Here is a 25,090-nt window from a genome sequence, read left to right as displayed (position 1 = left end):
TGTACAATCAGTGCCTGGTTTTTCTGCTTACTTTTGCTTAGCAGAGAGTTGTATAATTCTCTACATAGGCGTTTTACAATGAGCAACCCCATGGTTTTTACTACTGTGTGGAGAATACTTTGTTTGTTTGTTTTTTATTTCCAAATATCACAATAAATAATCATAAAACATACAAGACAAAAGAACAAAGGGTGATACGAGGAGGGCACTAGGAAAAAGCCTAGGCTTGTACAGAGCCTGGACCCTTGGTTCAATTTGTGGAAGTGTTGGGGCCGAGCCGTTAAGAACACCACATTTAAAATCTGGTGTTTCTGTTCAGCAGAGTGTTGATTTGAGTTCCATTCACAACACTTGTGTCCTTAAGCAAGAAACTTAACCATCTATCCGATGCTACATAAAACCATTGGTCCCCTGTGTTGTGTAACACACGCAAAGAAAAAACAGTGCACTTATCAAAAAAAAAAAAGGGGTAGCCCCGGTGTTCCTGCCCCCGATTTCATGAAGCGCTGCGACGCGTCGCAAGTGCAAGTTGCGACCGGTTACACGTTGTAAGTTGCGATGCGTATGAAATCAATTTCATCAAAGTTACGATGCGTTGGATCTGTCGCAAGTTCCTTGACAACGAGGAAGGACAAGTCGTAAGTTACGACGACCCATAGGGTCGTCGTAAGAATGCGATGTTTCATTTGGTTACGCACAAAATGCATGAAAGGACATAACAATTACCACACGTAACTTCCGTGAACCAATCGGGAAGACACTAGACAACGAATGGAAATTTACCCTCCCCCAAAAAAAAAAAAAAAAAAAAAAAACGGGTAAAAGAAAAGAAAACAAACACACGCATGACAAACGAACACACAAACTAAAACAACTCAACGAATAAATAATTATAAACCAACCAAAAAAACCCAAACCTAACCACTAGTCCGAAATGGTTGAGTGTCTGCCATCTTGAATGAACTATTATACACGACTGTTTCATGACCAAGCTGTACACAACATAAAACAGCCGCAGAACTTTAGAAGTTCATCCTCGTCCATAAGGTTGTTTTTATTAAGAGTGAAATCAGTTTGTATTGCGACTCGTCGCGCTTACGACTTGTTTGGTGAAATGGATTGTGGAACTCGTCGCAGCCGCGACGTGTCTTAGGTCTGCGACGCATCGCAAACCCTACGATGCGTCGCTACTTGCGATGAGTTTCGTGAAATCGGGGCCTGGTCTGATAGAAAACAAACCATTACACAGTGCTTCAAAGAATTAGGTCTCATACCTCAAATCGAAGTTCCACATTCCTCGAAGTTCCACATTGCTTGCAAGAAAAAACACTGTGCGCTTTGATACACCCCTTAGGGGTGTGAAAAGCACTAAAGTATTATGATATTTTGATATTACTTTGATCTTTAAACTGTACTTGGCTGAGTTGATAAAACAAAACATTAAAAGAACTTAAGAAATAGGAAAACATTACAATTAAAGGGAGGGTGTACATTTGGTAATTAATTTAAAAATAAGTGACAATGAAATCTTACTTGGTAAAGATCACTATAGGGAGCTGTTAATATATAGAACATTTTTAGAAATAACCCTTTTAAATAAAGAAGTTTCAGATAAAGAGGCAATTTTTTCCCCTCAGGTATGAATCCTTTCTCAGGCATCTGAAAACTTGTATACACCAACAGTGTCTTTCCTTAATTTTTGTCCTGCAACTTTAATTTGATTGTTAATTAATGCATATGTTGGGATAACCCAAGTGAGGAAACTAGTCATCGACAAATACCAAAAGTGCATCCTGCCTTTAACTGCACGCTACAGTGAGGAGCTTACCGTGTTTCCATTATTAGTGAAAAAGTCATTGTCGTGCATTTCATCATAGTCATCATAGCGGCCACATATGCCACATACTTGTTCTTTGAGTTCTTCATCGACATGTATTAAGATGTCTGTATATCCATTCCAGTTGATCCACAAACCAAACTCAAATTTCAGGTCCTGAAATAAAACAGGATGTAAACTTACCTAACAATGGCCATTCAGAATAGACAATGTTAAAAAAAAAAAAAATCTTTTTGAAAGTCTTTTGACCCACCTTCCTACCCCAAAGTTCAATTTTTAAATATTGAATGGCTTTAAAAAAAAAATTAAAAATTACACTGAAGAACAAAGTAGTGAAGAGTCAAATGTCTCCAACAGCATTCAATTCAATGGCTTTTCCTGGCTCAAACAATCAATAAATGACACCTAACGAGGGAGGGAAATCAACTGAAAACTCACATGAGAAACAAAGTATACCCTTGGTTTGTATAGAAAAATACCTACCACATTGAGTCCAGACTGTTGGATTTGAACACCATCATAGTTTGTTATGGGCAAGTTCTTCCAGATTTCATTCACGGTGACACCTTTGCCTGGTTGTAGTTCAATTACCTAGAATTAAAAATTAAGAGATTGCAATGTGTGTGTGATTTCAGTTCATATTGTGGAAGATTATCAGTTAAATCATCAGTAGCATATTTTCCAAACAGCACTTTCTTATTTCTGCAATGTACAAGCAACAAAAGCATCACAATGAGAGTAATAATTGTTACCAGATCATGAATGTGAATCCGTATCCAGGACACTTCAAATGCCTCTTTTCTCAGATCATGTTTGTGATTCTTCTTGATGATTTTGAACAAGGGTTCTACATCGTCATTTTCAGGGCAATGTTGAGCAAGCGTCATGACACAGTCAGAGTAGTAAGAGTAGAAGGTTGTTTTGAATGTGCGAATGACGTGAGCTCCACTGGTTTTACACCATGCATCCTCTGGAATATAATCACAACAATAACAACTAAATAACTTGTTTGCTTAAACATTCACACCACAAGCAATCACTTCATGAACAACAACAAGAAGGTACCAATCAAAAACTTCTTTAAAGGCAAAGTATATCTTTTGTATTTTTTTAACTGTACGATTGTCTTAATCCTATATAACTGTAGATTTCATTTCAAAATGTTGTCACGTTTTTGAGACATTGCTGAAATTCTGGAGCAAATGTATCCACACAGGAAAAATAATCCCCAATAGAAATGAGAACCGTTACTTTGGGGCATGACATTTGTTATCTTTTTACATACCGCATTACTTCGAAGTGAAGTGTTTCTCAAAATACTTTATAGTATCAAATGCTGCTGTTGGCTTTCTACAAAGGTTTTTATTGCCATTAACTTTAAGAATAATTACCAAAGTTATGATACCTTCCATTTGAACTTACCCTTTTCACACAAATCTCCTGTGTAGCCGTAAGGACAGCAACATTTGAATGATTCAGTATTGATAGCTTCACATTGGCCGCCGTGTTCACATGGGTTATCTGTACAGGCATCAGCTGTCAACCAAAAACACACACAATCAATGTGGCTCCTTTAGATCTCTTCAATCAATTCAAATTCAATAAGTTCATAGTTAGAAATAAGGACATGAATATAATACACAAAATTATAAACAACTAAAACACACCATCAGTTTTAAAAGTCTGCTTTATGTTTTCTTTTAACCCTTTCGTTAACGAACTGCTTAGACATAAACAACCGTTGATGACTGCTTTAAAGGGCAATTTTAAGAAAAGTTCTTACTTATTAAATTCACTTTGGTATAATAAAAAAAACATTGGGATTGGTCAATAAATGCCACAGTTCTTTGTTTTTTTCTTCACTCAGTGTGATCTGTAATCTCAAACACCTTTTGTAAACAGCCATAATGCGCTATGTAGGTGCAGGTAATTCGGATCTTACAACTCAAATTTGAGATTGATAAACAACAACCATATTTTATTTTACCATTATTGGAAAGATATGATCTCACTCTTTCAAATGATGGTAAGCTAGGGTATGGAGGGTAAATAGTGACAAAACTACAACTTTATTAAAAATGGTCACCAATGATAAGGAAGAGGGTACATGTATATGAGTGCAGTCGGCTATGGTAAGAAAAGGGTTAACAAGAACACAAAACCTTTCACAAAGAAGTTCAGGTTAAGTGTGAAGTACACAATAACCCTTAAAATTAATGCTTAAAATAACTTTTTAGTCACTCATCATTGACTTACGTCTGCATTCACCATCCATAAAGAAGAAACCATCTGAACATTCACATTTGTAGACATCATCGAATACACAGGTAGCATTGTCAACACAATTGATGTCTTCACATTCAAATTCCCCACCCGGTGTGCAGGTACATATCTGAGTGCAGTTTTCTGTTATGCGCCATCGACCCGGCTGAAGCAACAAAGGGATAAAGTACTAAGCAATAATTTGTTAGGTAAGTCACCGCATTGCTTCGTATTTTAACCATTACAAATTTGTGTCAATTCCAGAATGCAGTTGTTTACATTCTCAGTGAAAAATGTGTCAAAATAACAACATCTAATTAAAAAACATAATCAAGTTAAGAAAAAAGCACTACAATGGTACATGTGTTTCCTCTAGAAGCCAAGGCTTGTTGTAACCCACATGCAAACGCAGATTACAAGCAAAACCAAACAGAATGACTAGGTACAAATTTGGTAATAATTAAGAAGATTCATGACAAGTACCAGAAAGAATTCGCCCGAGTCTTCCAAGAAGCATCCACATTGATCTGGTGATATACAATCATTTCCTTGATGTAACAATCCTGCATCACATTGGCAGCCAGGTTCACATTGGTTATCACACGTCCTGTCTGGTTGTGCACATGTTGGTTGACAGAGACTCACACATTGACTGTAGAAAGAATGCTCAGGACACTCCAGTGCTGCAAGAATTATCATTGAATACAGAGAGGTCACTTTGAAGTACCATTTGATTCATTCATCCTGGCTAGCAGGAATATCTTGTTTGTATTCTGCACAATGAACTTCTATAAATTTGAAAAATATAGTTAAAACACTTGCAACAGCTAACACAACGCTGCAATTTGTTAATCTTTTAAAGTAACATTACAAATTAATTTTGGATAGTTGACTTAAACAGCGGACTTTTCCAGTCAACAAATCAAGTTACTTTTCAGTGCCACTCCACCATTACATGCCCCAAACTGTATGGTTGTATACAACTTAATTTTGGATAGTTGACCTAAACAGCAGACAGACTTTTCCAGTCAACAAATCAAGTTACTTTCCAGTGCCACTCCACCATTATGCACGTATCAATTGGGACTAGCGGCGACTTGGCCGGGGATGTAAAAATGGCTCAGCGTGATAGTCCCTGCCATGCCCCTCTACTGCCCGGCCTGTCGGGGCACTTGTTTTTGTACATCCCCGGCTATACACTTGCCCCGGCATGCGGGGCATATTATCACATCTTCAGCACGATCCCAGCCCCGACATGCGGGGCATTTGTTACAAACCTTGCACAATCCCAGTCCCGGCATGCAGGGCATTTGTTCTGACTGATGTCTATTTACCCCTTGCTTGCAGCAGAGAGCCGCTGATGGGAACGCTCAGCTGCAAATTAATGTGCGTCTATCATTTCCACCGTTGTTTTTTAGTCAATACTTTGTCCGAAGAACATACAATTGTTTTTCTTTTTTAAATGAAATGTTTGTTTTAAATTATATCTTTGAAGAAATGTGAACAATAGAAATACTCATTACAATTTTTATAAAACATATTTTAGCTTTTGTAATGAATACACAAATAATTTTGTTCAATATAACGTTTAACCGCAAAACCCAGAAACAAAACTGGTTACATCGGATGTGCGCAGAGACCGATCGAATCGAACCAGGCCACTGCTGGCTGTGCGTCGACGAAATATGGACAGCTTTTCATTCACGGCTAGGTATGTCCCCGCTATTGTCCCGGTAGGGCGGGGAAACAAATTATACAGCCTCGCCAAAGACCCCACTACTGTCCCGGTAGGGCGGGGAAACAAATTATACAGCCTCGCCAAAGACCCCGCTACTGTCCCGGTAGGGCGGGGAAACAAACTTTACAACCTCGCCAAAGACCCCGCTACTGTCCCGGTAGGGCGGGGAAACAAATTATACAGCCTCGCCAAAGACCCCGCTACTGTCCCGGTAGGGCGAGGAAACAAATTATACAGCCTCGCCAAAGACCCCGCTACTGTCCCGGTAGGGCGAGGAAACAAACTTTACAGCCTCGCCAAAGACCCCGCTACTGTCCCGGTAGGGCGGGGAAACAAACTTTACAGCCTCGCCAAAGACCCCGCTACTGTCCCGGTAGGGCGGGGAAAAAAATTATACAGCCTCGCCAAAGACCCCGCTACTGTCCCGGTAGGGCGGGGAAACAAACTTTACAACCTCGCCAAAGACCCCGCTACTGTCCCGGTAGGGCGAGGAAACAAATTATACAGCCTCGCCAAAGACCTCGCTACTGTCCCGGTAGGGCGGGGAAACAAACTTTACAACCTCGCGAAAGACCCCGCTACTGTCCCGGTAGGGCGGGGAAACAAACTTTACAGCCTCGCCAAAGACCCCGCTACTGTCCCGGTAGGGCGGGGAAACAAATTATACAGCCTCGCCAAAGACCCCGCTACTGTCCCGGTAGGGCGGGGAAACAAATTATACAGCCTCGCCAAAGACCCTGCTACTGTCCCGGTAGGGCGGGGAAACAAACTTTACAGCCTCGCCAAAGACCCCGCTACTGTCCCGGTAGGGCGAGGAAACAAATTATACAGCCTCGCCAAAGACCCCGCTACTGTCCCGGTAGGGCGGGGAAACAAATTTTACAGCCTCGCCAAAGACCCCGCTACTGTCCCGGTAGGGCGGGGAAACAAACTTTACAGCCTCGCCAAAGACCCCGCTACTGTCCCGGTAGGGCGGGGAAACAAACTTTACAGCCTCGCCAAAGACCCCGCTACTGTCCCGGTAGGGCGGGGAAACAAATTATACAGCCTCGCCAAAGACCCGCTACTGTCCCGGTAGGGCGAGGAAACAAATCATACAGCCTCGCCAAAGACCCCGCTACTGTCCCGGTAGGGCGGGGAAACAAATTATACAGCTTCGCCAAAGACCCCGCTACTGTCGCGGTAGGGCGAGGAAACAAACTTTACAGCCTCGCCAAAGACCCCGCTACTGTCCCGGTAGGGCGAGGAAACAAATTATACAGCCTCGCCAAAGACCCCGCTACTGTCCCGGTAGGGCGGGGAAACAAATTATACAGCCTCGCCAAAGACCCCGCTATTGTCCCAGTAGGGCGGGGAAACAAATTTTACAACCTCGCCAAAGACCCCGCTATTTTCCTGGTAGGGTGGGGCACGGTTTTTGCACATCCCTGTCTATGTCCCGGCTACCTCTGCCAAAGTCCCGGGTCCGGGACTACAATTGATACGTGCATTACATGCCCCAAACTGTATGGTTGTATAAAACTTACCGCATAGATCTCTGGATCTCCATGGCTTAACATCCACCCCATGAAGACGACACTCATCAGCATATAACTCAACAGACCTACAGAGATGTTCCTCAGCAGGTAGCGTTGCACAAAGACTAGTGATACAGGATTCAAAGACCAGCCTTGGTGGTAGCACCTCATGACATGCTTCAAATGCATCTGAGTGGATAACAACACATGAAAACATTAGTCATTTGAGTTACAAGTTTAGATGTCTTGAACACCCAGCAGGGTGGATATGTCTTATTATTTATTAATATTATTTATTAATATTAAAATCTTATTATTATTATTATTTAGTCATCATGAGACTAATGAATTAAAAGTACAATTGATGCAATGGTTCTTACTTTGAAATTTGGGAGGTCGGACCAACTGACAGATAAGATTTTGCACTGTTGCACTACAGGAAACGTCTTGCCATTGATTTGGTGGTTCAACCTTAATGCAGTCAGAGTCTATGGAAGAAGAACCTCCATTGTTGGGCTCACCTTCAACCCATGCTGGAAAATAGAAATATAATCAAACATATTAGTTGAAACAAACAAAAAGCAAATTTGATATATAATATATCCTGGGTCCAATTTCATGAAGCTGCTAATCAACTGCTATTTTTTCTCAGAACTTGGGAAAGTACCGAGTATACAGAGCTTACACACATCGATGAAGAGTAAAAACCAAATAACGGAATACTGCCTAGCAAATTTCTTTGCTAAGCAAATAATGAGTGGAGCACTAGTCGCAATAATGTAAACTTTATGAATATTTTGCTGGTAACCAGTTTCTGTTAAGCAAGATTTTTTCTGTGCTTAGCAAGTTTTTATGCCTTAGGCTTTTACACAATGTAGGTGACACTACTTACGCCAATATCCTTCATTCTCTGTAGTATTGAGATACCAATGATCGTCAAGAGATTTATGACATCTCCATTGTCCTTCTTCATCTCGATCATTACAAGACACCCAATAAGACGACACGCCAGTATTCTTCGCAATGAAAGAATCTTCTCCTTCACTCTCAACATCAAGCAGCTCACCACCAAGCTTTCTACATTCAAGCTGTGCAGAGGCAAAGGTCAAAGGGTCTTCTAGAGTCTTGATGTAGTAGCATTTGTTTATACCGTTGTCATCTTTTGCAATCCAACCTGAAGGGCAGGCAACTGTGACAACAAAAATAGGATCATATCAATATCACGCACGTGGACCACAGAAAAATTTAGCGTTTCTGCGTCCCATATCCAACTAGACCGAAGGGCGCATACTATAACGTATTTATCTTCCATTCTCTCGTGCAACGTGTTTAAAAAAATTCAGAAGGTTATTTCGCAATGATCAGCAAGCATGCGCAAAGTTTGCAATGTAATATTTGCACTGTCCTTTTTGGACAGAATTGTTTTTAGGCCATCCGATTTTAAATAAGCATATCTCTGGAACATCTTCATAAATCATCCCCATGCTTCCACCATTGTAAAGGTAAATCCATGACCTACTTAGATATGGAAATTATTTGTTTAGGATTTTTGTTGTTCTTAAAAAAATAGCTCCCATCCAGTGATTGCGTTTTTTATGACTCACCCGGTATATTAGCATTCAACACTATGACATGAACATATAGTAATAGACCCCTTGCATATTGCAAAATGCCACAGGACACAGAGCTCACGTGCACAACGCCACAGGTCCCTGAGGTCGCACATTTTATGCACTAGGAACAGCCTTGTCCAACAAATTGTTTCCTTTTGCCTTAGTGAGGGCACTTTTTGGCTTTAGATATGGGCGCTTTTTGAAAATGTGACATCATAGACCATATCGCAAATACTCTGTACGTGCATTTTGGCATGGGAAGAGGTGCATGCTGGTCTAGCTAGAGATCAAGTTCCTCATTCAGCAGTTAGCAAAAGGTATTTCGGAAAAGGTCTATAAGGGTCTATAAAATACAAAATTCTACAAAGTGGAACCTACTGTTCGGTGCTAGGATGATTGAGCATTTTTCCACAGCTTCAGCAACTAGTTCAGGTTTCTCTTCACAAGGTTCAAATGGCTCCGAGGGTGAATCGCATGTTTCGTCATTAGTAATCCAGTCCTCGGCAAACTCGTATGCATTGTTGTGCTGTTGGGACAACAGGGTCAAATAAATAAATGCCATGCCAATAAGGCTGTATCCATTTTAACATGTCTTTGGCCAGATCTCAAAATGTGCAACATTGCCACAGCAGGCAAGCCCCACAGCCAAAGTCTCTGGTATGGGAGGCGACCTGATCAAATCATCAAATCATTCTACATAATGCCATATTCTATATTAATCATTTTTTCTTCTCTAAAACTTCATTTTAAGGACAATGAATAAAAACAAAAATTTGATTTGTGCAATAGTCTCGCTCTCAGAAAGAAGTGCTACAAGAGGCCAGTGTCTGGTCTTTACAATAAATCCCAGTGTACTACGATGAATAAATAAGAGAATGTGAAGAGAAGGATATCCTCCTTACACAACATCAACTTACTTCACCAAAGTCATCCTCAGGATCCTCATTGAAATTGCCACACAAACCACAAGTTGTTCCTCCATAGGAAAGAGGTAGTGTGATGTCTACAAAGAATTTACCATCCCATACGATTACCAAGCCGAAGTTGGTTGTCAATACCTGAATAAATACAAAATACTTTCTATGATTAACTGCAGATAAAACTTTTCAACCATTATCTGAGAAGTAAGATTATTTTGGAGAAAATTGTAAATTGTTGCTGGTGAACAGGCAAGGATCTTTATTAGAGGGTAACAGGTTTGGAAAGTACAACCGATAAGTTAAAAATGTAAATCAAATAATGAGCTTGGCTTTTGAAAGAGTTGTCTCTCATGGCTGTCCTTTTCTCCCTGTATTCTTGGTCTCTATGGAATTTGTTTCATGAGGTAGGAAAGCATCTGAAGCAACATTGATATTGTGCAACTCAACAGTAAAAAGCCTTACCATTATGCTTCCAAATTGCCCCATAGTAAAGTCTGTACCAGAGGCGTAAGGAAGGTTAACAAGCTGCCCATCAACTTCAACTTCTAAATCTTGCTTGAGAATAATTGCCTAAGATGACAAAATAATCAACACAGAAAAAAACAGTTAATAATCTAGCTATTTATATTAAAATGTGATCTACTTTTCAAGAGATTAGTCATACAGAGGAATGAATAACCAAATGAAAATAAAACTATTAATTGATTCACAGTCATAACCAATGATCAATATGGCGAGTCGTGGCCGAACGATTAAGAGCACCGGATTCAAGCTCTGATGTAGCGGATCAGTAGAGCGTGGGTTTCAATCCAAGTCATCAGTGCTGCGTCCTTCGGATGGTTTGCCCTGGTTTGACTGGCTGCATATTGTGCCACAGCACCTTGTAAACCATTACATGGTTTTATTCATTCATTCATTCATTCATCCATTTTTATTTTAAAAAAAAAATTGGCAGCACAAAGCTGAATTATGTAAAGGAATTGGTCTCACACTATATTGCCACTATTGTTATATTATTAATATCATTTTAAAAACAACTTTGTAATGAAGATGGACAAGAAAAGAATATTACCTTGCCAAAGATTTCAACATGGACAGCTTTGGTATTGGACAGCCTTGGGATGTCTTCATCAGGTTCCTTCTCAACAATGACACGGAAATCCACATCACTCTGCGAACATGGCTGGAGTAAAACGTATGAACAACCACCATAGAAGGTGTATGTCTTTCCATCAAATGTACGGTAGTTTTGCTCACTCTGTGTGCAATCACCTACACCTGTAATTCAATTAAAATACATGATATTACATCATTGTATTAAGTATATCATTGTTATACCTCGGTAAAAAATTGTGAAGTTTGATACAAAATCAGATGTACAATGGCTGCACAGTGCGGATGGTAACATGAGTTTTGTTTACCGGTGTACATTATACCTTGATCGTCCCACCGCTGGTCGATTTCCAGCGCTTTTTACAAAACAGCTGCGGGTTCGAGGGAACAGTGAAGAATTGTTTCTTAGATGAACAACTGTTTATCTGCTTATTAAACCACTGCATACTCCGTCATAAAAATGTTTGAAGATGACAACAGAACTTCGAGAAGAGGAATACAAATTTTACCAAGGTATAACAAAACAATTGTTGCACACTGTGATGGGGTCCATGGGTTTTGTACACCCTCGGGGGCAAATGGCACCCAAGGCGAATTCCCCTCGAGTGTACAAAACACCATGGACCCTGTTACAACGTGCAACAATTGTATATTGAACATAAGCAGGACTGGAGAACATGGAAGTCCCTCAATAGACTATGTACAGAGGTGGGACAATGCAAGACAAACATGAAGAAATAAGAATACACCGATGATGATGACACCAAATGCGATTGTGGCACACCACCCCAATCAATGCCACACCTTTGATGCCCATCCCCCAAGGAGCAGTGCTCCCAAGAAGATCTGATGACAGCAAATGAGAGGGCTGTCAATTATTTTAAGTAGAGTAGATGATGGACTCAAAAGAAGAAGATTGTAGTAACAGAGAGGAAGAAATATATTAATTCTGCAGTCAGTTTAAACAATCGTTGTAATCATTACATGCAACTTTTATTGTGAAAGCATTATTCAATGGATGCATGATTGGTCATAATAACAACCAATTCAATGTTCACTTTGCTGTAAAAAGTTTCTAAATATTAATTACCTTCATCACAATTCTGCCCTGCCCATCGCCCAATGCAAGTGCACATATAAGACATCATATCTGGGGTTGGAGAACATCGCCCGTCATTTTCACATGGGTTAGGGTCACAAGGGTCATCTAATGAAACAAAAAATATATCAGTTTAACCAATTGTAACAAAGCTCTAATATTATATACTTGTATGTAATAGCAGTTGCGCTTCTTTATTAATGTTGATTAAGTGATGAATGTTGTCGTTTGTTGAATAAACGGAGTAGAATAACTCCACTCGAAAGAACAAAAAAAATCCTCTTTGATCTCATTTTTTTTTTCACAGCTTGTTTTTTCTAGGATTTAAAAACCTGTAAAAAGGAAGGTACAGTACGTACAACTACTAAAATTCACGGCAATACAAACTTTTGGTTAGAAGCCTACAGTAGCTCTCATAGTGGAGGCATTTTGAGAAAAGTTTCACTTTGAAGTAATGTGGATATGTAATAAGGTATAAATTTAATGCCCCAAAATTCATATCTGAGAAGCATTATTGCAGTCGGGTTCCTCAGGTTGTGTATTCCTGTCAAGGATAGTTCTTCCTGCGTGGACATATTCACGAAAAACTACCACCTTTTAAAAATGAAATGAAACAACCAAACAGTTCTGAAAACCAATGGTATACTTTACCTACTACACTAGAGTAAGGCCATTGATTAATATGATTCTAGTATGATACTAACTCATGCACTCCATTCCATTTCCTAGGAATCCCTCATCACAGTGGCATCCAATGTCTCCATCTTCTAGGGCACATGAGGCATTATGATGGCACATGACTCCTTCACAGTTTATCTCTCTATTCTCACAAGTACAACGTTCCATACAACCTTCACGCATGTATGGTACTCCACTCTATAGCAAGATAACAATGACCAATAAGAGTGACCATTAGTTCAACTCGTCAAATAAGACCTCAGCTTGAGCTTTCCCATTCAACTCAGGTATGTTCAGTCTATTATAAAACTGAGCTTCAATGGAATCAGCTAACGCAGAAACAAGGTTTAAAGACAGACATTATTGATAGATTTATTTGCAAAATGCAATAAGATAAAATAAGATGAAATAAGATACATTATTGATGATATAGAAAGGTTTGCGGTAACACCATGTAATGACTATCTCTGATGAGTTGGGGTGGTTCTGAAAAGAACCGTTGGTTTCAACTGAAGACGATCAGAGCATACTGATCGAAACGTCAAGTTGAAACCAACGGTTCTTTTCAGAACCCATCCAAGATAGTCATTACATGGTGTTACCGCAAACCTTTCTATATATCGTATTTCCACAATGCAAAGTCTCAAATCCTAATTATTGATGATGATAGATAGTGCATACTATTATTCCAAAACACAAATTGATAAGACTTACCAGATGGTAAAAACCGTCATCAAAACAGCCACACTCTTCTATTGGTTTACAGTTGCCATCACTGTCTAATACATGGTCCTCATTACATTCACACCCTTCTTCACATGGATGAGGACATTCAAAGTTGTCTGGATGCTCCGCTTCACCACAACGTCTCTGGCATACATTGGCACATACCTTATAGGTAGACTGAGGGGGGCACTGGTATGCTGCAAGAATAAACACAAGAAAATAAGCGTTTACAATGCTGACACAAGATGTGTGTACTGCATTTAATTACATTTAATTATATGAATTTTTGGTTTTTACCCATATACACCGATGATGTAGCACCGTATATGAGTATACAGTGCTACAACATCGGTGTATATGGGTAAAAACCAAAACATAATATTCTTTATCACCGATGCAAATGTAACATCTACTAATACATTTAATTACATTTTAGTTATATTTTTTCTAAGGTTTTAAAACTGTGTGGATTTTAATAGGGTTTCATTTTAATCGCTGAGCGCCAAGGAGCATGTTTCATGGATGGGCGCTATATAAATTGTCATTGCTATTATTAATATATGTGATTACTGAAGTCACTGAGAAACATATATGAATCAAAGATTAACAAGAGAATAAAGACATGTTTACAATTTTAATTTCATAATATTCTTGACGGCAAAGCTTGCAGCACAAATATCCTAGCTAATTTGCAACCTTTTATATGACAGATCGCCTTACATCACAAGGCCACGGATGGCCAAGCCAAGGGCTACAATTAACTGAATTGGGCTATTGACCACCATGGGCACATTGTCACCTACTCCTGGGGCTGAAACAGGGTTGCCCCATGTCCATAAGGGGCCTGGCAGGTAGAGGAGAATGCAATACGAGATGTAAACAAACAGTTATAAACGGCTTTTAATAAAAACTTACGACAGAAGTCATCTCTCCTCCATTTGTCAATTTCAATGCCAATGCGCTGACAACGTTTCATTGTGTCTGCAAATGTTTCACAGATGGTGGTTGTGTCTGGTCGAAGGGCACACCCGTCATACACACAGTTTTCAAAAGCACTGTCTGTTATGTCATCAGGACACCTTCTGAATGGTCCTGCAATAACACAAAATATCACCAGACATCAAATATCCACGTAATCATGATTTAACATTCAATACAAAGACAAAAACAACTTAAGTGTATAATACATGTAATGCATCAGGAATAAAATTGATGTAAATTTAATCAATGAAACACATAAGTAACAGAAACTGGAAGCTGAGAAGTGCAGAACCAATAGACATTTAAACTCGTTTCTACCACATTCTGTTCATATTTTCCTGTTCTTTCTTGTTACTGTCCTTTATGAAGTAGATTTTGGAAATGTTTTTAATTACATAAATATTGTTATACTTTACAACAATTTGTAATTCAGGGATGCCAGTGGCTCTTTCCTTCAGAGCCTGAAATTTTTTTTTGAAGGAAAAGGGGTCACGCCCCGCCCCCCCCCCTCCGTCAGACCCAAAAAAACTATAAGAAACATAACAGCACTTTTTAGATGAAACATAAAGAAAAAGACAATTCTGACCCCCCCCCCTTGCAAAAAAAAGGCAGGCATAGTCTGATTTTAGTCTTGAATTTTCCGTTTTTATATAATTATCACAAATTTCAAAACAGAAAAAAAAAAAAAAAATCAGAAAAAACATCAAGATTTTTTTATTTTTTTTCATTTTTGGACGATCTTACCCTCTTATTTCTGCCTTTAAGTACTTTTTTTCAACCATGAAATGTGAGGATCGGTTGTATAAAAAACTTCTTTTGCAATTAAATTTTTTCGATCGGTGTCAGCAATGCACATTATTGGGAGGGTCCAACAACTTACCGTCAACTCGCTTGGTGCCACCAACTCGCCGTCAACTCCTCCAAAATAAATTTAAAATCCACAAAAGATGCATAAAACTATACAGTATAAGCTAAAAGAGAATTTGAAAAGTTTAAGGCTACATTTCGATTGTAAGAATTTTTTTTGATGATCGTGAAAAATATCTCTAAGCTACAAAGCCGCCGGTCGCCATCGGTCGCCATTTCTTGCTTTTTCACAGCCCTGTACAAAGTGGACAACAGAGGGCGCTTTCCTGCATTTGGAATAGTCTTGCCTCAAGGCGTGAATGATTGGTACTGCATGTGTAGTATGTACTGCAATTTATGTTAGTTGATCGCTGAGGCCTTAGGTCAAGACTAGTTCATACCTGCCATCTTGGAAGTGGTTGAGTTGACGAGTTGACAGCGAGTTGACGGCAGATATTATTTTATATATTTTCTCTGGCCAGATGAAAAACGGAACGCCGGAAATCTGTTTTCAATAAGATTTTTTTTTTCGGCCAGATGAAACACAGAGCGCCGGAAAAAAATCGGGGAAAATTTGAAAAAGCCGGAATTCCGGCAATAGCTGGAAAACTGGCATCCCTGGTAATTCTATAATTCCAAAAGTATGTTAACTGTTATGAGCATGTTTGAAAAAGCAAATTTCTATTTTATGGACAACAAAAATGGAATTGAATTGAAGTTAGTTATTAGTAAGCGTAAAATCATATAGTGATGTTGGAAAGTAGCTGTGTCCTCAATGCATAAACCCATTCAACCCCACCCCCCCCCCCCAAAAAGAAACAAATCTTGAATAAACAAATCTTCATACTACTATAAAAATACAAATGGCATTATCGCTAACCATATACATGAACTCAATGACACGACTAATTACTCCCAATCTTAAGGCTCCATTAAGACGCTGTAATTTGCCTATGATTACTATCCAACTAAACTTACCTCTTGTATCAACCAATGGTTCACAGATCGATCTGAATTTCTCTTGCTCATCATCTGGACATTCTACGTTTTCACCCGGAGGTTCAATGGATGAACATTCTTCAGGGTTAGCCACCCAGAAATTACCAAATACATTGGGATCCTCCTGAAGGAAAACAACAAGAGTTTTTCATAAGTCTGATGTCCATATAATTATACTTATTAAAGGTAAAAGCCATCAATAAACAAAACATAGCTTTGCCTAGCTTAATGCCTCTGAAATTTAAATTGTAAGTACAGTAGCTTAGGATAGTATAATGCATTTTCAGAAACTTTCCACTTCAAAGTACTGCGGTTATGGAAAAAGAGATCACTTTTTATCTCAACAAATTATTATTAACCGCTCCAGACTTTCAGGAATATCTCAAAAACACTACCACCTTTTGAAATTTTTACAAGTTGTTTTTTATTAAGGGAATAAAGGGGTAGCGACGAGTTCTTCAACGTACGTTGGCCTTTATCGCACGTCCGCTGACCCTGCAAGGTTTTAAACGGACGTTTAAGAACAAGTCACTACTCTTTTATTCCCATTCATAAATGCCCTTTTGTTAAAAAACATTAAAAAATACAGTTATAGACACTTTAACAATTGAAAATTCGAGGTTTGAAATATTTTTTCCCAAAACTTTGTGAAGAATCTGTTCGATGTGCGTGGGTTGTGTGTGAGCGCGCGCGCTTACATGACGCACGCCCGCGCTTAGATTACACGCTTTTACTATAGCTATGAATTGCGTTCCGCGTGATAATCTTGCGCGCCCGACACGGCAACCCAGCATGTTATAAACAGAGCTCTAGTGTGCATTAACAAAAGGTTTATGCACACCCACGTGACGCACTCTCCACCAATAGGAGTAAAGAAACTGTCTGGGGTATTTATGAATGTATATTTGTATAGGATTGAAACAAACAGTGAGTTCAAGTTACAAAACACATACAATTCTTTTTGGCAGGCTTACCTCATCATTTCCAGGTGATGCTAACTCATTTTCTTCCGAGGCGTCCATATTTCCACAGAGACCACACGTTTCATTAGCAAACTGAGTAGAGAGTTGAGCATTAACGCTGGCTTTTCCATCCCATGATACCTCTAGAGTGAAGTTTGTGGTGACAATCTGCACAAAAGGACAGAGAGAGAGAGAGAGATTTGAAAACAACCTTAATGCATAACAAAAGTGATAACCATGTAGATGACAGTTTTTTCAATTTTCAAGATATTTGATATTTGAAATTCGCGATGAATTTGCCAAAAAGTTGCGATTTGATAGTGAATTAGTTCGCGGTTGTCCCTAAACCCCTCCTTACCAATATATTAAGCACAATACGCACGCTTTACCAACAGTACAAATGGCTTACCAATGCCAATTTTTTCAATTTCAAGACAAAAATAAGAGGAAAATATATAAATATACTTTATGTTGTTACTTCAATGCTATTGAGTGAATACCATCTCCGAAAATAAGCTAAAGTTTCTTTCCTAAAACTAACCGAGATCAACAATTTTTTAATTTTAGCTAAGGTCGCACATGATACTGAAAAATGATACTTGTAATGAGCTAAAATATGGCACAAAAAATAGGTGCTTTGGAAGTGGCTGTGGGAGGGCACTATTTAACTTTGCTCTTTCTGGCAGGTTTGTTTGGATCCCTTTTCCAATTACTCGTAGGATCCCTTTCCATATAACTATAATGCAGATTCTAGTTCACTGGGAGTTTGCCAACAAATCTTGAATCTCGTTAAAGCCATTGGACCCTTTCGGTTCAGAAAAAAAAAAAAAAGTTCACAGATTTACAAATAACTTACAGGGTTTACAGAAGGCAATGGTGAAAGACTTCTCTTGAAATATTATTCCATGAAATGCTGTACTTTTTGAGAAAACAGCAAAACAATAAAAATTCTCGTTAACGAGAATTACGGATTTATTTGAAACACATGTCATGACACGGCGAAACGCGCGGAAACAAGGGTGGGTTTTTCCGTTGTTTTCTCCCGACTCCGATGACCGATTGAGCCTAAATTTTCACAGGTTTGTTATTTGATATAGAAGTTGTGGTACACAAAGTGTGGGCCTTGGACAACACTGTTTACCGAAAGGGTCCAATGGCTTTAACAAAAGGCAAACCAGATTTTGGTTAAACTATTGCTTAACGAGAAATGGTGCACAATGGGCTTGTTTCCCTATTCAGGTCTTCATTTTACCTTCAATTGAAGTCAAAAGTACATGAGTAATATGCTCTTGAGAACAATTAATATGTAAAGAAAGATCCCCAAATAACACATTAAAGTCATAACTGTAATTGCAATGGTCTTACATCAATATTTAACTTACCACTCTGTCACCCCTAAGGTTGATTTGAAATAGTTCTCCTTGACTAAATGGTGGCATGATTTCCTGTCCATTGACAGTAGTCCTCTTTTCTCTATACAAAACAATTTCCTATAGTGGAAACAAGCAGAATTAAAGTCAGAACTGGTTAGCATTGGTTAGTTCTTAAAACCACTTCAGCTTAACTTTTGCTTGTTTGTTCAGACAAGTATTAGTCTTGCTAACATGGGCAGCAGCATCAGGAACCCTTGAAAGGCAAGTGCTGTAAAACTAGGTTAATTGGCTGACCGAAAATCACTAGTCTGCAGGCACGCTTGTTAAATACTTTCAAAGGTGCCTTTCAAGCACTGGTCATGCTGGTAGGGCTTCTGTATGGCGCGTATGCTACTCTCACACTTGGGCTAATATTCTTGCGAATATGATATTTGAAATTCGCGATGAATTCGCCAAAAAGTTGCGATTTGATAGTGAATTAGTTCTCGGTTGTCCCTAAACCCCTCCTTACCAATATATTAAGCACAATACGCACGCTTTACCAACAGTACAAATGGCTTACCAATGCTTACGAAAATCGATGGCGAATTACCGTCTTCACAACATTCGCTGAATGTACAGAAGCGCTTCGTATCGCCCCTCTCGCAGAGTGGCGAATGTTCTTGCGAAGATGAATACTTAAATTTTACGTTGAATTCGTCCAAAATGGCGGTTGAATAGTGAATATTTTCATCTCGGTCACAACCCTCGATCATCCTCGATCGTCCTCGGTCGGCCCTCTCCTTACCAATATCTTACGAATATATTACGAGTGCTTACCAGCGCCTGCCAATGCCTTTACATATGTTGCCAACGCTTACGCACGTTTTGCCAACGTTGCCAACATTCACTGAAATTTACAAACCGGTTTGTAAATTGACCGATCTTCGTAAGAAGGTGGGGAAACAGTTGTGAACGTTCCAAATTTGTTACCAACGCTTACGAAGACACGGCGAATGTTGCGAAGTTGAGCGAGTGTCAAATATTTCCTTCTGTTAGCATATTCGCCAGCATATTCGCGGTGTGAGAGCAGCAAAAATTGACCGATCAACGTAAGGAGGTAGAGAATGACTTGTGAACGTAGTGAATTTGTGACGAATGTGGGGAATGTGGGGAAAATGGAATAGCTAAAATACCCAATAATGTCTCACTTCCAGGGGTTATGATCTAGAAAGGCTTTCTAGGAAAAGATGGCACGGAGACATTGTACACCACTGAAAACGATGTTGGAGAGTTGCTCTGTGACTAGAGCGAGCAGCGTCTGCTGGGGAAAAAAGTACGCATGGAGATTGATTGTCCCTGGGAATGAGGTTGGCTTAGTTTATGTTTTGAGGATCCTTTTGTCAACTTACCGTGTCATAGAAATGGATCCAAATTTCTGAAGTAAATGCAACTTTCTGATTCCCAACATCTTTCTGGTTCTGTTGCATGACATCGAAGTAGGGGTCTTGGTCTTTGCAGTTTTGTACAAAAAAATATCGGCATTCTCCTTGGAAGTCAAAGCGAACAGAGTCGAACGTTTGGTAGTGGGGATCTCCGCTGGCGCCACACTGCTTTGTTTCTGTGAACAAATAATAAAATGAGTGTGAAAAATGATGGCCCTTTAGCACTTTTTGTGCACAAGTAAACATTGTCATGTACTCCTTGAAAGCGGCACGTAAAGTAACAAGATTTTCTAATGTACCTGGAAATCTTAAGACAATTTTTTTTCTTTTTTTTTTCTAATTTATTTTGCAGAGGATGAAAAGAATTTTCAAACGATTTACACTAGTGTTTTGTTTCCCTCTACCATATTGAAGCTTTGAGGTTGAAAACAAAAGACAGATCAACTTAAGTAAGGTAAAATTTGGTTACATAAATTGGCCACTGTTTTTTCATCTAAAAAAACAAGTTGTTAATGAACTGATTGAAAATATTCACCACATACCTTTGGAAGCAAAAAGTGACGCCTCTATGTGTTAAATACTCCTTTCCCTAAAACTTTCCAAAATATCCTTCAAATTAACGGTATTCCAGATGTAAAAACACCCAGAAGATTATATTGAAAGCAAGTACATTTGTCATTACTGTTCTACTGTACAAAAAGTACGGTTCACCTACACACACCCAACTGCTCACTATGTGTTGTGTTTGTGTGTTGTTGGGGAAGGGACAACTTTTCTGATTTCAATTCATTTCATTTTATTAGCATTACATTTCGTGGCCTACAGGCCAAATTGGATATGATTAACAATAAATTAAAAGCAATAATTAGTAAAAAACATAAAGAAAATTACAATTTACAAATTATAAATGACAAATAACATTAAAGGGACCACGTGTAATTTTAGTAGACCCTTGAGCTTTAAAATTGTGCTTCATCTCTGGCTGTTTGATGCATTTCAATCGCATAAGTAAAAATCAAGACTCCTCAGGGGCTTGAGGCAGCAGGCAGGTTGGTACGGTATGTGGACAAAAGGGATCAAATAAACATTATAAAATAAGAGGAAACAATTTATTTATAGGGTCAAAACCTACCAAAAATATGACAACAAATATCTCACCAAGTTCACAATGGTCGCCTGAATATCCTTGTTTACAAGAGCAAACATATGAGTCCATCCCCGTCAACATACACTTGCCATCATTCTCACAAGTCACATTGCCACATAGAGATGCTAACAGGAGAAAACAATCAAGTCATTTCAAGTTGTATATCATACAGTGAGACAGTAAATAATCTAAAGTAGGGCTCAAATTTAACACTGGACTACAGGCCCAAGACCAATGTTTTTTTTACAAACTAACCTTCACATGTTATGCCATTTCCAATGAAACCGTCACTGCATTTACATGCACGCACTCCATCAGCTACAACACATTCAGCATTGTCATCACACTGTAACTGTGTACATTTTACCCGACCATCATTACATTCGCATACATGAGTGCAGTCATCTTTCACAAAAATATGGCCTTGCTGTAATAAATGAGAAAAAGCAACATATCATGTCAAACTTGACTGTGCAAATACTATACAGAGCAAATCCTTTCCCTTTTTTCTGTTCTTTTTTTTTCTCTTGCCGTCCCTGGGTCTGGTGGCGCTATATCGATGACATCTTTTTCATCTGGACAAGCGATGAAGCAGAGCCTCAAAGCTTTCATTAATCACATAAATTCCTTCCACAGGACCATTAAATTCACGAGCGAATACTCAATCAAGGATACACACTTTCTGGATGTCAAGGTTCTCAAGACGGATGCAGGCTTAACCACAGATCTCTTCGTTAAACCCACAGATAAACACCAATACCTACATTCCACTAGCTGTCACCCCCGACACTGCAAAACCAGCATAGCCTACAGTCAGGCCCTCAGACTCCGTCGAATCTGTTCTAATTATTCTGATTTTATCCACCACTCACACGAACTTAAGAAACACCTTGTTTCCAGGGGTCATAGCTCTCTAGCAGTCCATCGAGCTATCCAGAAAGTCAAGGCTCGTTCTAGGGAGTCAGTACTTTCCAAAGGACCCAAGAAACAACAGAGTCCTACGGGGAAAGTTCCTTTTGTTGTCACTTTCCACCCCTCACTTCCTCCCATTCGTAAAATAACCAGTTCTAACCATCATATTCTTCACACATCAGATCGACTTCAACGTGCTGTGCAGGAAGAACCCATAGTTGCCTACAGACGCCCACCAAGTCTCAGGGATCTCATTGTCCGAGCAGAAGTCCCTCCCATTAATGATGATGTTAATCCCCCTCTACCACAGGGAACTTTTAGGTGTTCCAACATCTCCAAATGCATCGTCTGTAGACAACACATCAGGGATTCGGACTCCTTCACCAGTAACACCGGCAGTACCACCCATAAAACAAGGGGTCATGTCACCTGCACCACCACTAATCTCATTTATCTCATATCTTGCAGAGTCTGTGGTGTTCAATATATAGGTGAAACAAGAACTACACTCAAGAGGCGTTTCTACGGCCACAGATCTACAGTCAAGACCCAAAAGCTAGATACACCTGTAGGTCATCACTTCAATCTTCCTAATCACTCCATTTCTGACATGATCTTACAGGGCATAGAGGCACTATGGTGTTTGTACAATATGAAGAGACAGATGGACAATGTCAGTATCTGAGGGGTCAATGGAGTTTGTACAATATGGAAGTTACAGATATACAATGAGAGTATCTGAGGGGTCAATGGTGTTTGTACAATATGGAAGTTACAGATGGACAATGAGAGTATCTGAGGGGTCAATGATGTTTGTACAATATGGAAGTTACAGATGGACAATGAGAGTATCTGAGGGGTCAATGATGTTTGTACAATATGGAAGTTACAGATATACAATGCGAGTGTCTGAGGGGTCAATGGTGTTTGTACAATATGGAAGTTACATGTGAACAATGAGAGTGTCTGAGGGGTCAATGGTGTTTGTACAATATGGAAGTTACAGATATACAATGAGAGTATCTGAGGGGTCAATGGTTTTTGTACAATATGGAAGTTACAGATATACAATGAGAGTATCTGAGGGGTCAATGGTGTTTGTACAATATGACAGATAGAAAACATGCAATGTAAGTACCTGATAGTATGTGTCTTCATAGACACACCCACATTCTTCTGCAGGCACACACTCTCCTCCACTAAGGAAGTGCCCAACATTACATTCACATGCTTCCACTCTTCTTGTGTTACAGTGCGGTGTAATTCCTCTTCTGTGTTCAGAGCAAGTCTGCGGACACCCAGAGGTCTGCACATTGAATTTAGACCCTTGTTGACAATCAACAGCTTCAAAAACAAATGCACATATTCAATCATTATTTAAAAATTTCAACTTCACACCCACAATTGAATATTCAATATAGTATGTAAAAACCAAAACCAGGTAGAACCAATAACTGACAGAAAAATCAATCGTTTGATCAATTGGTGTATCTCAACATATGCATAAAACAACAAACCTGTGAAAATTTTAGCTCAATTGGTCGTCGGAGTTGGGAGAAAATGATGAAAGAAAAAACACCCTTGTTGGACGAATTTGTGTGCTTTCAGACATGAATAAAAGACTTCTAGCTAGAAGTCTTTTATTATTTTAGTGAGAAATGAACTCTATTTCAAAATCTATGCTACTTCAAAGGGAGCCGTTTGTGTCAATGTTTTATACTATCAACAGCATTACCAAGTCATTTTTTAAGTTAATATTTGTTTTGTGTAATTACCAAGCGTGTACCTTCCCTTTAAGTAATGACCATTAACGGTTTTCATTGTTTTCAGCATCATTCAGCTGTAACCGGTGACAGAGAGATTGATTTTTGTTTAAACAAATCGTTTCAAAACTTTAAGATTTAAGTTTGAATTTGGTTAATTAAAATCCAGATGTCAATGTTTGAACCTGGAAAAAAAAAAACTGTAAAAATGTTATTCTAAAAACTTTAATATTTTTTTTTTTCAAATACTTCAACATTATTGGAAAACTTAGCTGAAAGTTACTGAAAATGACTGGCAAGTTTATATAACAGTCTCACTTGGGCTTGTTCATACCCAAAACAAACATTTAACATTTTCACTAAACGCAGCTTGCCAATAAAAACTGTCAAAGATCATTAATGGTTAAGCTTTATACTTAATTCTCTTTTGAATATACGGTGCAAGAAAATATCAATCCTACGTACGACAATAGTCAATAGTCCTCCATATTGGGGCATCCCCGCCAAGTGATATACAGGCTGTCACAAATATGAATGGATGCAGACACATCAGTGGTCTGTTCAGTCTTGATTCACATGCATCATGTAGGCACAGTTCATATAAAAAGCGTGTATTGAGGATTCTGGAACATGGTTTCAGTGGTCCTATTGGAAGCGAAAACAAATAAGGATTGTGAAACAACAAATCAAAATTGGTAAGTAAGCTGAGCAAGGGAATTAAGTTTATAATGACTGGACAATACTCATTAAAGCAGCGTACAAGGAAAACTGACACAGGTTGATGAGGGAGCCTAGGTGGACAGCCGTCGATTTCACCAAACTCTTCCTAACTTAGGAATCATCTTAGGACTTACGACGGGTTAAGTTCCGTATCCAAGTACGTAGGACGAATTGAATTGAACCCATCCTAAGTTAGGACGGGTTGCTCGTCCTAACTCGAGTTAGGATTGATCCTAGCGTTTCGTGAAATCGCCCGCTGGCACAGTTAAAACTAGACATAGAATTTTTGTTTATAACAAAAACACGGTGTTCGGTTGAACGTTACTTGATGACGTAGTTCAAAAACAATGAACCATAAAGATGACTTTTTCTACAATGTGGTGTTATTTTATAGTTAAACTTGTATCACACTTTTTAACAACTTGTTTCTTCACAAATGCAATATTTGTGTGAGATTGGC

General features: G+C 39.0%; 1 protein-coding gene across 2 annotated transcripts in view; it reads right to left on the bottom strand.

The window, feature by feature from the left end:
* The window catches only part of LOC117305535 (IgGFc-binding protein-like), a 110,216-nt gene that overhangs the window by 36,315 nt on the left and 48,811 nt on the right, over nucleotides 1-25,090 (bottom strand). For both annotated transcript variants that reach the window (XM_033790411.1, XM_033790412.1), the window contains exons 47-71: nucleotides 24,376-24,555; nucleotides 23,286-23,491; nucleotides 21,491-21,662; nucleotides 21,247-21,360; nucleotides 20,056-20,264; nucleotides 18,674-18,781; nucleotides 17,304-17,459; nucleotides 16,309-16,453; nucleotides 14,419-14,595; nucleotides 13,492-13,700; nucleotides 12,804-12,975; nucleotides 12,091-12,207; nucleotides 10,960-11,165; nucleotides 10,350-10,457; nucleotides 9,885-10,025; nucleotides 9,346-9,493; nucleotides 8,247-8,543; nucleotides 7,735-7,887; nucleotides 7,364-7,543; nucleotides 4,583-4,782; nucleotides 4,094-4,265; nucleotides 3,260-3,373; nucleotides 2,590-2,807; nucleotides 2,321-2,428; nucleotides 1,829-1,993 (exon numbers count right to left, since the gene is read on the bottom strand). In XM_033790411.1, coding sequence (XP_033646302.1) covers nucleotides 1,829-1,993; nucleotides 2,321-2,428; nucleotides 2,590-2,807; nucleotides 3,260-3,373; nucleotides 4,094-4,265; nucleotides 4,583-4,782; nucleotides 7,364-7,543; nucleotides 7,735-7,887; nucleotides 8,247-8,543; nucleotides 9,346-9,493; nucleotides 9,885-10,025; nucleotides 10,350-10,457; nucleotides 10,960-11,165; nucleotides 12,091-12,207; nucleotides 12,804-12,975; nucleotides 13,492-13,700; nucleotides 14,419-14,595; nucleotides 16,309-16,453; nucleotides 17,304-17,459; nucleotides 18,674-18,781; nucleotides 20,056-20,264; nucleotides 21,247-21,360; nucleotides 21,491-21,662; nucleotides 23,286-23,491; nucleotides 24,376-24,555 — 4,175 coding nt within the window. The remainder of the gene's footprint in view (nucleotides 1-1,828; nucleotides 1,994-2,320; nucleotides 2,429-2,589; nucleotides 2,808-3,259; nucleotides 3,374-4,093; nucleotides 4,266-4,582; nucleotides 4,783-7,363; nucleotides 7,544-7,734; nucleotides 7,888-8,246; nucleotides 8,544-9,345; nucleotides 9,494-9,884; nucleotides 10,026-10,349; nucleotides 10,458-10,959; nucleotides 11,166-12,090; nucleotides 12,208-12,803; nucleotides 12,976-13,491; nucleotides 13,701-14,418; nucleotides 14,596-16,308; nucleotides 16,454-17,303; nucleotides 17,460-18,673; nucleotides 18,782-20,055; nucleotides 20,265-21,246; nucleotides 21,361-21,490; nucleotides 21,663-23,285; nucleotides 23,492-24,375; nucleotides 24,556-25,090) is intronic.

This window comes from Asterias rubens (assembly GCF_902459465.1).
Source record: "Asterias rubens chromosome 8 unlocalized genomic scaffold, eAstRub1.3 super_scaffold_89, whole genome shotgun sequence".
NCBI lineage: Eukaryota > Metazoa > Echinodermata > Asteroidea > Forcipulatida > Asteriidae > Asterias > Asterias rubens.
This window is presented reverse-complemented; position numbering and strand designations above follow the sequence as displayed.